This window comes from Lissotriton helveticus, chromosome 10, assembly GCF_964261635.1.
Source record: "Lissotriton helveticus chromosome 10, aLisHel1.1, whole genome shotgun sequence".
Taxonomy (NCBI): Eukaryota; Metazoa; Chordata; class Amphibia; order Caudata; family Salamandridae; genus Lissotriton; species Lissotriton helveticus.
This window is the reverse complement of record NC_136071.1, coordinates 685259149-685272651: the sequence shown is the minus strand read 5'-3', so window position 1 is coordinate 685272651 and position 13503 is coordinate 685259149. Positions and strand designations below refer to the sequence as shown.

Below are 13503 nucleotides of genomic sequence, written 5' to 3'. Positions count from 1 at the left end.
AGACTGGATGGTAGCGTTGGACTTGCAGGACGCTTACTTTCATATCCCCGTCCTGCCTGCCCACCGGCGCTACCTGCGGTTTATGGTGGGCCACGAGCACTTTCAATTTACCGTGCTCCCCTTCGGCCTTACCAGCGCCCCACGGGTGTTCACAAAGGTGATGGCGGTGGTCGCAGCTCATCTGCGCAGGTTAGGGTTTCAGTCTTCCCCTACCTCGACGACTGGCTGTTGAAGGCGGGCTCGTCCCAGACGGTCGTCTGCCACCTCCAGACGACGGCGGACCTCCTGCACCAGCTGGGGTTCTCCATCAATGTGCCGAAGTCACACCTGTGCCCCTCTCAGAAGCTCCTCTTTATCGGAGCGGTTCTGGACTCGGCGCGATTTCGGGTTTATCCGCCCGAACAGCGGGTCCGGGATATTCAGGCTCTGATTCCCATCTTTCAGCCGTTATCCCGGGTTTCGGTCAGGTTGACGCTGCGGCTTCTGGGGCTGATGGCCTCCTGCATCCTGCTGGTGCATCACGCCAGGTGGCGGATGCGGGCTCTGCAGTGGGACCTGAAGTTTCAGTGGGCCCAGCATCAGGGCAACCTATCCGACCCCGTCCTGATCTCGGAGGGCACTGCGAGACAGCGGCAGTGGTGGCTTACGGACCGCGATTGGGTCAGCGGCAGATCCCTCTCCCTTCCCCAACCGGAGCACGTAGTTGTGACGGACGCGTCCCTCCAGGACTAGGGAGGCCACATGGGAGAGGCGGAGATCAGAGGCCTCTGGTCTCCGGCGGAGACCCGGCTCCACATCAACCTGTTGGAGCTCAGGGCGATTCGTCTAGCACTGAAGGCATTCCTCCCCTCTGTCCGGGGGCATGTAGTGCAGGTGTTCACAGACAACACCACCGCCATGTGGTACTGCAACAAACAAGGCGGGGTGGGGTCGTGGATCCTTTGTCAAGAGGCTCTTCGCCTTTGGCAATGGCTGGAACGCCAGGGCGTGACCCTGGTGGCTCAACACCTGGCGGGTTCTCTGAACGCCAGGGCGGACAAGCTCAGCCGTCGGTGCATGATGGATCACGAATGGCGTCTGAACTCGGACGTGGCGCAAGGCCTCTTTCAGCGATGGGGAGAGCCTTGGTTAGATCTATTCGCCACCGAAGAGAACGCGCAATGTCATCAGTTCTGCGCGTTGGAATTTCCAAGGCGGCACTCGCTCGGAGACGCTTTGCGTCGCGAGTGGAGTTGCGGTCTGTTGTACGCCTTTCCGCCTATACCACTTCTGCCCAGAGTGCTGAAGAAGATCAAGCGCGACCGGGCCCAAGTCATCCTTCTGGCTCCGGACTGGGCAGGAAGGTACTGGTATCCAGAGCTACTCAGTATGTCAGTCAATCCCCCGGTTCGTCTGCCTCTTCAGGAGGACCTTCTGTCGCAGCAGCAGGGGACGGTCCTCCACCCGAACCTGTCCAGTCTCCACCTCCTTGCTTGGAGATTGAGCGGCGACAGTTGAGGCCATTTGACTTGCCTCCTAAAGTTTGTAACATCATTCTGGCAGCCAGGCGTCCCTCCACAAAGTCGGTATACGCCTGCAGGTGGAACAGATTTGTGGCATGGTGCACAGCAAAGGCTGTGGATCCCCTCAATGCCCCTCTTGCTGAGGTCCTTCTCTTCTTTCTTTCTCTTGCCCAGCAGGGCTCTGCTCTGGGCACTATCAAGGGCTACCTTTCTGCCCTTTCAGCCTTTCTCAGGCTGCCTGATCAACCTTCTTTGTTCAAGTCCCCTATTGTAAATCGCTTTCTGAAGGGCATCACACACACGTTTCCTCCTGTTCCGTTTGTGATGCCTCAGTGGGACTTGAACCTGGTTCTTACATTTCTGATGTGCGCTCCCTTTGAGCCACTTCACAACTGTCCTCTTCGCCTTCTGACTTTGAAGACTGCTTTCCTGGTTGCCATCACCTCTGCCAGGAGAGTGAGTGAGCTCTAGGCCCTTTCTTGTACTCCACCTTTCCTTTCTGTCCATCCGGACAAAGTGGTGCTGCGTACCAAACCTTCTTTCCTGCCCAAGGTTGTCACGGCCTTCCACATCGGGCAGTCTATCACCTTGCCAACCTTCTTCCCGCCACCGCATCCCTCTAAAGAGGAAGAGCGGCTCCACCGTCTGGACCCAAAACGTGCGCTCTCATTCTACTTGGATCGCACACGCCAGTTCCGGGTGGATGACCAACTCTTTGTTGGTTACGTGGGTGCGAAGAAGGGGAAAGCGGTGCACAAGAGGACCATCTCCCGGTGGATCATCCTGTGTATCCAGGCATGCTACTCCTTGGCTCGGAAGGAGCCTCCTGCTGGATTGCGGGCTCATTCTACCCGAGCCACGGCGACTACCACTGCCCTGGGCAGGGGAGTGCCCTTACAAGACATCTGTCAGGCAGCTACGTGGGCATCGTTGCACACGTTTGCGAGACACTACTGCCTGGACAGCCAAGTCCGGAGGGATGGCTTCTTTGGCCGTTCCGTCCTCCGGGACTTTCTGGTGTGATTATTGGTTCGCAGACCCACCACCGGGGTTGGTATTGCTGGGTTATCTATTCTAAGGTAAGGAATCTATCACTAACGTGTCTCTTTCAGATGCACAAGTTACTACTTGTGTAACAATATATCTGTAAGAGACATTAGTTAGTATTAGATTCCTTACCGACCCACCCATCCTCCCCGTTTTGCGAACCAATATCTAGGGTTAGGGTTGTCCCCTTTCAGGGCCCTAGTTTCAATGGCACCAGTGTTGGTTTTTAACATGGCTCTGCGTTTCTGGCGCGGAAAAGCTGTGTCTAAGAACTGACGTCAGCCCGCGGAGGCGGCGTCTAAGTACTCCGACGACGTCATCACGGCGCCCACGACGCCGACGACGGACGCGGAGCCGCAGACGACGCCTACCGACGCGCAAGGGTACTGCTACGCAAAAATTTCCGGATCCAGTCTGCGCCTGGGGATATTCTAAGGTAAGGAATCTAATACTAACTAATGTCTCTTACAGATATATCGTTACACAAGTAGTAACTTGTGCATCTGGAAGGTAGGGGGGCCCCTCAGGTCGTCAAACATCCCCAGCTCGCCAGCCAGATTCGTTGAAGCTAATGGCGGCAGGAAGGGGAGTAGGGGGGGCCTCAGACGGCACCACGCCAATGTCCAATGGTCACTAGAGCCCTAGGGAAGAGGCCGCAGACACAGCGGTGGGCCGCCACAATCGGATCAAGGCGTCGCACGAGGGAGCAGGGCCCGTTACCAGGAGCGGCCCGCTAGGCCCGCAGCACCGGCCTCCAGTAGTATTCAGCAGCCGCCGAGTAGAGCAGTCCTCTCCACAGCCCAGTCCCGCGGCGGCTTCAATCCCGCATTTCGGGCTAACCGTAGGCAGTACAGCTCCGGGATTCTCACCGAGTGTGGAGAAGGACCCCCGGAAGGGAGCAGGGGTATTTTGAGCCGGTTTTATGTAGCCAGGATGGGGGTTATGTTGGAGGTTGTCCCCGGTCGGGCAGGAGCTCTACACCAGAGCGGCCATTGCGCTTCAGCGCCACCTAGCGCCCCTAAATTGTAGTACTTGCAGAGTAAAAAAGATTCAACATGAAATGAATGATGAATATGCACATGTAAAGCTATTGACGCATACGTTTTTTAGGTTTGCTTGTTTCATTGTCATTTGCTAAAGTATTGGGTTAAATTACTTTTAATGTTTGTGGTTCAAAAAGAATTTAAGGAATAGTTCCTTTGTAAGCATCTGTTATTAGAACCTGATCATTTAAGTAATGTTACTTAATTTTGGCTTCACCAATATCAGTCATCTTTTTCTACTTTATTAGCTACTCATAATTGCTGTTTTTGTTTTTCCAGCGACAGAAGTTGCGTGAGCGTCTCCTGCTGCAACAGCAAAACAAAAATGCTGGCCGTCAAGAAAGGGGGTTGGAGGATCCAATCACCTCTCCACAGACCGGCCCTTCACCAGCTTGGCAGCATGAGAATCTAATTCGACAGAATGAACTTTTCAGCAGACCCCCTCCGCCCTACCCTGGAAATAATCAGACTGCAATACCACAAGGAAGTGAAAGATTTCTTATGCCTCAAGGAAGTGAACGGTTCTCTGTGGCACAAACAAATGAAAGATTTGTTGCTTTGGTTCCCAAAGAGCAATGTGGGCCATTTCCTGTTAATGGCCAGTTAAACAGACCACTTTTTGCAGCAGATATTTCTTCTGTGGGACTGAGACCTCATGCTCAAAGGTATGCTAGAATTTGATATTGCAACACCATTATCAGTTACTTGGTCCACGAGAGGAAGATTCTAATTGTTTTATGACAACTGTATAAGGCACTCCCGAAGTACCTAACTTTCATAGATTTTAATATTTTGTGTTAGATCATTTTTCTGTCATCCAGAGCAGCTGTTAGCATGCTATGAACTCTGAATTAATACTAGTGGAACATCATGCTTTTATAGGATTTGGGCCTCCTCCACAGCCTGGGCCCCCATCTTGGCATAAACTTCTTCTTTATCAGGTTGCATGATCCTGTGCTAACTAATGCAGCAGTGGAACACTGAGTGTCTTGCACCTTCATCTCCTTAGATGAGGAGTACTCGTGCATAAAACATCTTCCATACCATAACAGCATTGTGTGGGTTTTCATTGACCAAGATATCCACAACATTTCAGATTAAAAGAATGTGTTAGGTAATTTCACGATATATTGACTTGATTTTAGTGGGCCTGTCCTCTGTCATAAAATTAATAGATGTGCTTTTCAGGCAGATGTCCTTAGTTCCACTCATAAGCCAGGCTGCAGAGGTGAGCGACATATGCCTTTTGTCATTTTTACAAGCATTTGACCCAACATGATCTCAAGGGACAGGAAAGGGCCTGCCTCAGGAAACTACTCGCATGGAGGAAAGCAAACAAGAAATCAAGAGCTGGTTCTCCTTCAACTAGATCAAGGCAGCAGTTGTAAACTTGAAAAATGATAAAGCCCCAGGATCACACCTCCTCTTAAACTAAATGTTAATGTGTCCCAGACTGATGGACACAATTCATAGACACTCTTCCATCACTGTATAGAAACTTGCTCCGTTCCCGTACTCATTGCTCAACACCATCTTCCCAAACTACAAGAACATGAAAGTCTGCTGATAAAAATTCATACAGACCAACCAGTCTAATAGACACTAATGCCAAGATTCTCACCTGTATAATTCTGAAATATATAAATGTGTGGAAGATGACAAAGGTATAATACTTTGTGTATTAAGGAGAATGAAGAGCCGGGCTCTGCATGGAACAAGCCTTCCTAATCCAAAACTGGTTACTGAAATAAACAAAACAGAAGAAGGGCTGCCTCTGTGCCCCATTTCTGGAATTATAATCCACATTTGCCTCATCGATAAACACTCTAATCAGATCTAGAAAAAACAACATTAAACACTCTCCTCATCTCACTTATTGTACCCTTTAGAGATGCGACCGCAGAAGGGAGATGTGTCCTAAATGACCATCTGACTAAAAAATTCTCCATTAAATGTGGGGTCAAACAAAAGTGTCTCCTGGTTACGTTTTTGTTTCATACATACATACATAATAACTTTATTTCGACGTTTCAAGTCATAAAAGTACAGAGGTTAAAATATACAATTTAAATTACATCACTATATTAATTTACAGTTGTAACTTAACAAGTTAGATTTAAGTGCAAAGAAGTGCCCATGGTTTTCAGAAAGCTTAAGCAGAGTAATTTTTAGATCTCAGTTATTTAAAAAAATAAATTAGCATAAAAACATTAAGAAAATTCTTACCCGTAATGTTAAGAATATAAAAAAACACTCCAGGAACAGTAGTAAGTAAAAGAATCCTGATGTTAAACATCGATTTCTAAAAGACGCCCTCGTTTAATCCATATTGCCTGTTGGAATTTGGAGATTGTAATAACAAACAGTGGATCCATTACAGTTTTTAAAATTCTAAGCGTGGCAGAGTACTCCCTAATACCGAGGTTCCTGCATAATTGTATAATCCATTTTTTTCCTGGCCTGCTTATAGGCCGGGCAGAAAAAGACCAAGTAAGCTTCGGTTTCTTCCCTCACATGGCAACCAGGGCAAAGGTAGCAGGACCCCTCAGTCCACTTGTTAGTTGTTGCAAATAATGGAAGAGTGCCATATCTGAATTGGAGGAAGAGGCTCCTTGTCGAGGGTGGATGTATTACGTCCAAAACCTGTTCAAAGCAGTAGGAAGATTTATGGTTCAAGAACACCCAGGTCAAGCTTGTAGTGATACACAATTGGCTTACAAGCCGCAGATTGTAGTCTTTCAATTGTTTGGATAGGGTTTTCTTCGGGGTAATTACACATGCTTCCTCAGGGGTTACCCAGAGATCCTCTCTACCAATTGCCTTAAAGGAATTTCTTACAAAAGACAACCATGGTATTTTACCCACCGCTCCTGGCAACGACCTGAGCTCCTCCCTGTAGTGGCCTAACTCCGATGTACTCCAAAGCCGGCGCCAGTACAGCAGAGGTCGACTCGAAATAAGATCCGCCACAGGGAGGACACCCAGATCCATTCTTAGTGGGACCAGTGAGGTGTTAGTTGGCAAAACCGTAATACCTCTGAGGAATTCATTTTCAGTCGCAGTTAGTGTGTTGGTTTTACTGTGACTCCAAAGTTCCGCCCCATACAAAGCCGCTGAGCGAGCGAGCTTGAACTTTATAGATCTCCAACTGAGGACTAATTGCTTTTAGTGAACAACTATTTTGAACTTTCCTCAGCCCACCTATTGTCTGAATGAGCCTTAGATTCGCCTTCTCAATTTGGGGAGCCCAGGTTATTTTTTCATTCAGGGTCAATCCCAAATATTAAAAAACGTTGACTCGTTCCAGCGGAATATCATCCATAACTGGATGGGGGTAGGAAGAGGCTTTGGCGCCCAACACCATATATTTTGTTTTACTGATGTTGACTTGGAGTTTCCTCTTTTTGCAAAAGTCAGTGAATTCCCTTAGTACTCTCTGCATCCCCATGGGTGACTTTGAAAGGAGCAGGGTATCATCCGCAAACATCAATGCAGGAAATTTGCGGGAACCTATTTTTGGGGAATCAAGATCTTTTGCCTGCAGAAGATCTTCCACTAGACCATTGAGGAAAAGTGAGAAAAGGGTTGGCGTCAATACACAACCCTGACGGACCCCCTTGTCAACCGGAAAGGGGGCAGTCAGCTGTGCATCTTTTCCATACCTTACTCTGGCATAAGTACCCTCATGGAGGCTTTGCAATTGTAGGCAAAGATAGGATGGAACCCCCATGGTTGCCAGGATATTCCATAGCTGGCCTCGATCAACGATATTGAAGGCTGACTTTAAGTCAACAAACGTAAGGTATAGGCTCCCCTGTTCAAGTATTACATGCTTCCAGTGGATCAGCTGTAACCTAAACAATTGATCCACCGTGGACGTCTTGGCCCTAAAGCCAGCTTGAAGCGGGGTTAGTATGGCCTGATCTTCAATCCATTCTTGCAGTCTCCCCAACAGTAACCTCCCATATAATTTCTGCAAAACATCTATTAGGCTTATGGACCTATAATTTGATGGTTCCAGTGGGGGTCCCTTTTTATAAATTGTGACAATTTCGGCACCTGCCCACGTTGGTGGCGCAGGAAGACTGTACTGAATTGCATTGAATAGTGTTAGAAGATAGGGTGCCCAAATTTGGTGCTCACTTTTAAACAGGTCACCTGGGATTTTATCAAGTCCTGGAGCTTTATTGGGTTGCAATTTGGACAAAACTAATACCAATTCTCCCATTACAAATGGAGGTGAATCAGATAGGCTTTGGAGGTTACAATTAAAAACTGGAGTGTTATTAGTGTTCACGTCCAGAGTTGAAGAAGAATACAAATCCTTGAAATATGAGAACCAGGCACCCTCATCTATGTTAGGGTCAAGTGTGGTTCTACCTTCCACTTTCCCATGGTGGACAAGATTCCAGAAACTTTTACTATCTTTTTGGTTGAGGGCCGTCTTAATTTCTTGCCACCTTACTGTTTCCCATTCATTCTTTGCATTAAGGATGGTACTCTTGTATACCTTCCTGGCTTCCCTAAAACACAAATGATCAGAGCCTTTCAGTTCTGTCAAAAGGATCTGTTTCGCTACCCTACAAGCTTTCGTGTACCATGAGTTCCTGAGGCTTCCAGGTTTGGGATTAGTCGTGCCACTCTTAAAAAAGAAAGCAGCCAAAACCTCAGGGAGTCTTCGGTGAAGCATTTAGAGTTCGCTGTCAAAATTGGAGAGTGTTGATTTACCAGCCACAACACTAGCTCTCTCTAATACTGGGATGATACTCGCATATAATTTCGGCAGTGATTCCTCAAATTCTATTAGCCTAGTCCATTTTATCCGCCTCCCCCCCTCTACAACCACCAAGTTATTTTGGAACACCTCTTCGTTGTTTCGATTAGTGCCAGGCCACTGGGGGTCCCAAGTCATGACTATAGGATTATGGTTGCTCTCACATCTGTCTCCTACAGCAAAGTCAACCACGTTCTGCCATAGTTCCATACTAATCATAATGTAGTCAATGACTGAGGACTGTCCAGGCCTCTTAAAGGTCGAACGACCAGGATTATCACTAGGGAAACGGCCGTTACAGGCCCTCAGAGAAAAGTTCAAGGTCAGAGATGTTATCTGTAGGGCCAACGGCGTCCATCGGGTGGTGGGGTACATATTGGGAGGGGGGGGTTGCCCAAGAGGAGTCCTCTGCGTCAGAGATCGCATTTGTGTCTCCACTTAGTGGCTCGAAGTGGCAATTGAAATCACCACAGATTAAAAATTTTAGATTTTCTCCCAGTCCACTTAAAAAGTTTGTCAAGCTAGTGATTGTTGGTGAAATCCCTCCATACTGGATCGAGCGAGAGTAGACATTGATAATTGCAAGTTTTTGCAAATTCTTATGGGTCAAAATGATGCAGGTTTTATCTGGGGAATATGTCTCGATTTGCTTAACCATGCATCCTAGATGTAGAGCAACACATATACAGAGTGCCCCTGACGGTCTCCCCATTGGACCCTTAACAGCCCCCTCGCAATACGCGACAAAGCCTGCCCTATATTTTGGATCTCCCGCCAAGTTTCCTGAAAAACACATATTTCATGGGAGTCAATATATTCCCCACAATCTGGGTGTTCAAGTTTAGATGCAAGGCCTGCAATATTCCAGGACAATAGTCTAGAGCCAAGAATAGTTGGCTGAGTTGGTAACCCTCCTAGACCTTCAATCGGTGGGCTCAATATGCCTGTGCGTGCTGAATTTCTAACTATAGTAAGATTCCCAGATTCACCAATTTCAGGGGTGGACAGTACATTGCTGTATTCAGGCAGGGTCAGCTGGATTCCAGTAATACAACAGGCAGTTTCTCCACCAATTAATACACTGGATTTTAGAGCTGTTATGTCCCCACGATCCCTCCCAGCATTCCCTCGTCTAGGCTGTGATATCTTATTGCTATCTACTTCGGGTGTTACCCTACATATCTTTTTACTGGCCCCCTGTAATGAATCATTGGTACTCTTCTTAATGCCCATACTTAGTGCTGGTACAAAATCAGGGTCGGTCGCATCCAGTCAGTCGACTGAGTCCAGTGCGCTAAACCTATTGTGAAGAGTGAGGGTTGCAGATTGAAGACTGTTTTCCCCCATTGGGCAAATGAGACTTTCTTCAGAAAAGGCCCTCCTGCCTTCGTTATACTCGTAGTTCCCTTGGTTTGAAACATTGACTAGCGGTGTATAGAAATAGCCCAAGTCCCTTGTCTGTATAGTAGTTTTTGCACTTGCGCGAGGACCCCCACAGACATGAAAAGCAGCCCTTGGATCATTAAAATTAACAACAATACAGTCCCCTGGTATTTTTTTTTTTGCTTCACCCCTACCCAGTCCACTCTTCTGACTAGCAGTATCCTGCACTGTGCATGGGAGGGGAACGGTCGATTGATGTTTAACCAGTGTATTGTTTTATTCTTTAACTGCTCATGTGTTTCAGATTGCCCTTCCTTGAGTTCTGGAACACCCGTTAAGACTGTGACATAGGGAGTACATTCCGGGGGAGATTTAGGTGTTGATATACATTTACTACCTTGTTAGTTCCCCTCCGTCCCCCAACCAGCGGCATTGGCGTCGTCAAAATACCCTCATTGCTAAATGTAATAGCATTATTAGACAGTGGGGCTGCTGGTAGGCCAGCGCAATTAATTACAGTTGAATTAGTGCCTTCGTCCCTCCCCCTTCCCTCGGATCGTCAGGGCCCTGGGCATCGCTCGCTGGATTATTCTTGACATCTTTAGCAACTTTACTTAGCGAAGACTCAAGCTGCCCAAACTTGTGCTCAACTGTTCTCAGTCTCACCAATAAGGGTTCCAAAGATGATTCTATTAGGGCGCCAATTTTTATCCAATAATGATCATCAATCTTCGGAGTGCCGTTAGTCCTATCTTCTGAGCCCTTCTGAGATGTTCTTGCGGATGGTATTATTGGTGCCACCAGTTCTCGTTCCTCATTTAGGGTTTCGTCTGGTTTGCTCCGTTTAGCTGACTTTAGATTCTTCCCCTTCTGGGGGGCTCCTCCTCTTTCTTTTCGATATTGCACCCTGCTCATGCTGTTTGGATTTATCAGGTTGGTTATGCACCAGAGCAGAGCATAGTGCAATGTTACTTGATCCAACTTCCAGTGTTTCACCCTGGACCAATTGGGATGTACAATCTCTGGCTCCTCAATAGTAATTAGAGGATGCGCCCTTTGCAGCCCTGGGCTCAATGGCTGCATAGCAGGGAACAGGGGTGCTTGGGGAGTGTTTATAGGTGAGGGTACGGTCGCTATTCCCCCCAAGGACGATCTTTTAGTTACTAAAATTTAGTAGATGCAGGGTCTAGAGATATTCGGCGTTCAGTAATCGCAATTTCGTGGGCTAAAACAGAGGACGCCCTAGTAATAAATTGGTCTAGGGTTCCAGCCACATAGCCCAGTCCTGGATTTTTCCTTCTACGACCCTCGCGATTTGCCATGACTCCCCACAGTTCAGGTACTAAGAAGATGTTAAATATATGTATAAGTCACATACTGGTGTCTTCAGTGATTATCCTCAATGTGGAACCAAAAAGGGGGGTGTGCCCAGCCCAGCCTCTGCCTGTCTCTGACGGTCTCAGACGGGCCCGCCCTTGGACCGGGCTTAGACCGGCGCTGCCCGCGACGCGGGGGCTGGCCGATATTTAAAGCGCCTCCGGGCGCGCACGTGACGTTGGCGGCTTCCGCCGCGAGGGAGGCTGGGGGTTGGAGTCCTCCTCTCGGTGGCCGCAAATCTGGTGAAATGCGGCGGCGGGAGGACAGGCTGAGTGAGGGCGCTAAGTCCGAGAGCCAGGAAAGTACGTTTAAATCCCCCAAGAGTTTTCTGCAAACTCCCGCTCCACCGGGGCTGGCCGATATTTAAAGCGCCTCCGGGCGCGCATGTGACGTTGGCGGCTTCCGCCGCGAGGGAGCCTGGGGGTTGGAGTCCTCCTCTCGGCGGCCGCAATGCTGGTGAAATGCGGTGGCGGGAGGACAGGCTGAGTGAGGGCGCTAAGTCCGGGAGTCAGGAAAGTACGTTTAAATCCCACACGAGTTTTGTGCAAACACCCGCTCCACCGGGGCTGGCCGATATTTAAAGCGCCTCCGGGCGCGCAGGGGACGTTGGCGGCTTCCGCCGCGAGGGAGCCTGGGGGTTGGAGTCCTCCTCTCAGCAGCTGCAAAGCTGGTGAAATGAGGTGGCGGGAGGACAGGCTGAGTGAGGGCGCTAAGTCCGGGAGCCAGGAAAGTACGTTTAAATCCCCCAAGAGTATTGTGCAAACACAGCTGTTTCAACAAATGCATAAATGATCTACTGCATAAACTCATAAAACGTGGTGTGCATTCACCGAAAATTCATATCATCTGTTTCCATCTTCCTCTACTTCAGTACCTCTATCACTTCCTCAAATGCTATAAAAAAGAAATTAAACTTTCACGTTGACAATTTCTGCTACGCAAATAGCATCATGCTCAAAAAAGGAAGTGTAAAATCATGAAATGGAGACCTCAAAATTTGAAATCCATAGTTATTCATTGGGAGAGAACCAGGTGAAAGGGTACCGACCTTCACCTATATGGGCTCAACCCTCGCTACGTCACACTTTTAGAAACCTCAAATAGAGATGTCATCCAGAAAACGGAAGCGATACCAAGGGATATCACTCGCTCTGCTTGCCACTTTGGAGGCAGGGTGCTATCCTATGTCCCAGTGTAAAAAAAACAAAATCTCTTTTCACCTGACATAGGACAGCACCCTGCCTCCAAAGTGGCAAGCAGATGGAGTGATATCTCCATTGCGGAACACCTTAGAGATTGGGGGATCGCAGAGGAAACTGTGGAAATACCTGCTTCAGATTCAGCAATCCTTTCTATCGATAGTTCACTAAGTAGACGGCACATTTACACAGTTTGAGCTACAATGCTGGTAGAAACTCTTGAGCTACTGTGCCATACATTCCAAAGCATGCTTATCCCATTTGATCAACAAATGCTGGGAATAATTCATCAACTCTGAAAAATTCATAAAAAAGGCAAATAGTGCAAGAAGGAAGGACATTGAATCTTCCACCTGAGATGTTTCTTGCCTGATGCTTTTCTCAAGGACAGTGCCTTTCAAAACCTTACTGAAAAACAATACCTAGAACGTAACCAAAAAGAATGGCAATGAAAGGCAATCGGTGTAAAGTGCACACAATGGATGGAAGCATTCGAACTTCATTAACAGCAGCAGCCATTTTTGACCCATATGCAAGGCACAGTACAGATGTTTTCTCTAGTACGCCCACATCTTCTGCAATACAGCTACAAAAGGCACAAGAGTTTGCACCCAGACTGTCTCTGCAAGATCAATCTGAAAGAAACAGGTTAGTGCTAGATTCCTTACCTTAGAATATCCCCAGGCGTCAGACTGGATCCGGAAAGTTTTCGTCAGCAGTACCCCTGCGCGTCGCTTGGCGGCATCTGCGGCTCCACGTCCGTCGTCGGCGTCGTGATTGCCAGGATGACGTCGTCGGAGTACTTAGACGCCGCCCTCACGAGCTGATGTCAGTTCTTTTTTCTACGCCAGCAAGCGCAGATCCGTGAAGAGCAGTACTTAGTCATTTTTTTACTAACTCTTTTGATCTATTTTGCTCACTTCTCGAGTCGACCTTTGACTCGCGATGCCGATAGGGATGCCTGGGTTTAAACCTTGCAAGGACTGTCACCGCCTGTCGTCGGTGGCCTACCCCCACCGTCGGTGCCTTTACTGTCTTGGGGCCGACCACGATAACAAGTCGTGCCCCGACTGCCGGGCCTTGACCTCGAAGGCTAGACGGGAGCTGTCCCGTAAGCGGCTCGAGCTCCGGCAGTCAGCTCCGCGCCGCTCGAGGTCCCGGTCTAGGAGGAAGTCGAG

General features: G+C 48.3%; 1 protein-coding gene across 15 annotated transcripts in view; it reads left to right on the top strand.

Annotated features, from left to right (window-relative positions):
• The window catches only part of KMT2C (lysine methyltransferase 2C), a 1799940-nt gene that overhangs the window by 1252994 nt on the left and 533443 nt on the right, over nucleotides 1-13503 (top strand). For all 15 annotated transcript variants that reach the window (XM_078663231.1, XM_078663229.1, XM_078663237.1 and 12 more), the window contains one exon: nucleotides 3872-4257. In XM_078663231.1, the coding sequence (XP_078519357.1) occupies nucleotides 3872-4257 (386 nt within the window). The remainder of the gene's footprint in view (nucleotides 1-3871; nucleotides 4258-13503) is intronic.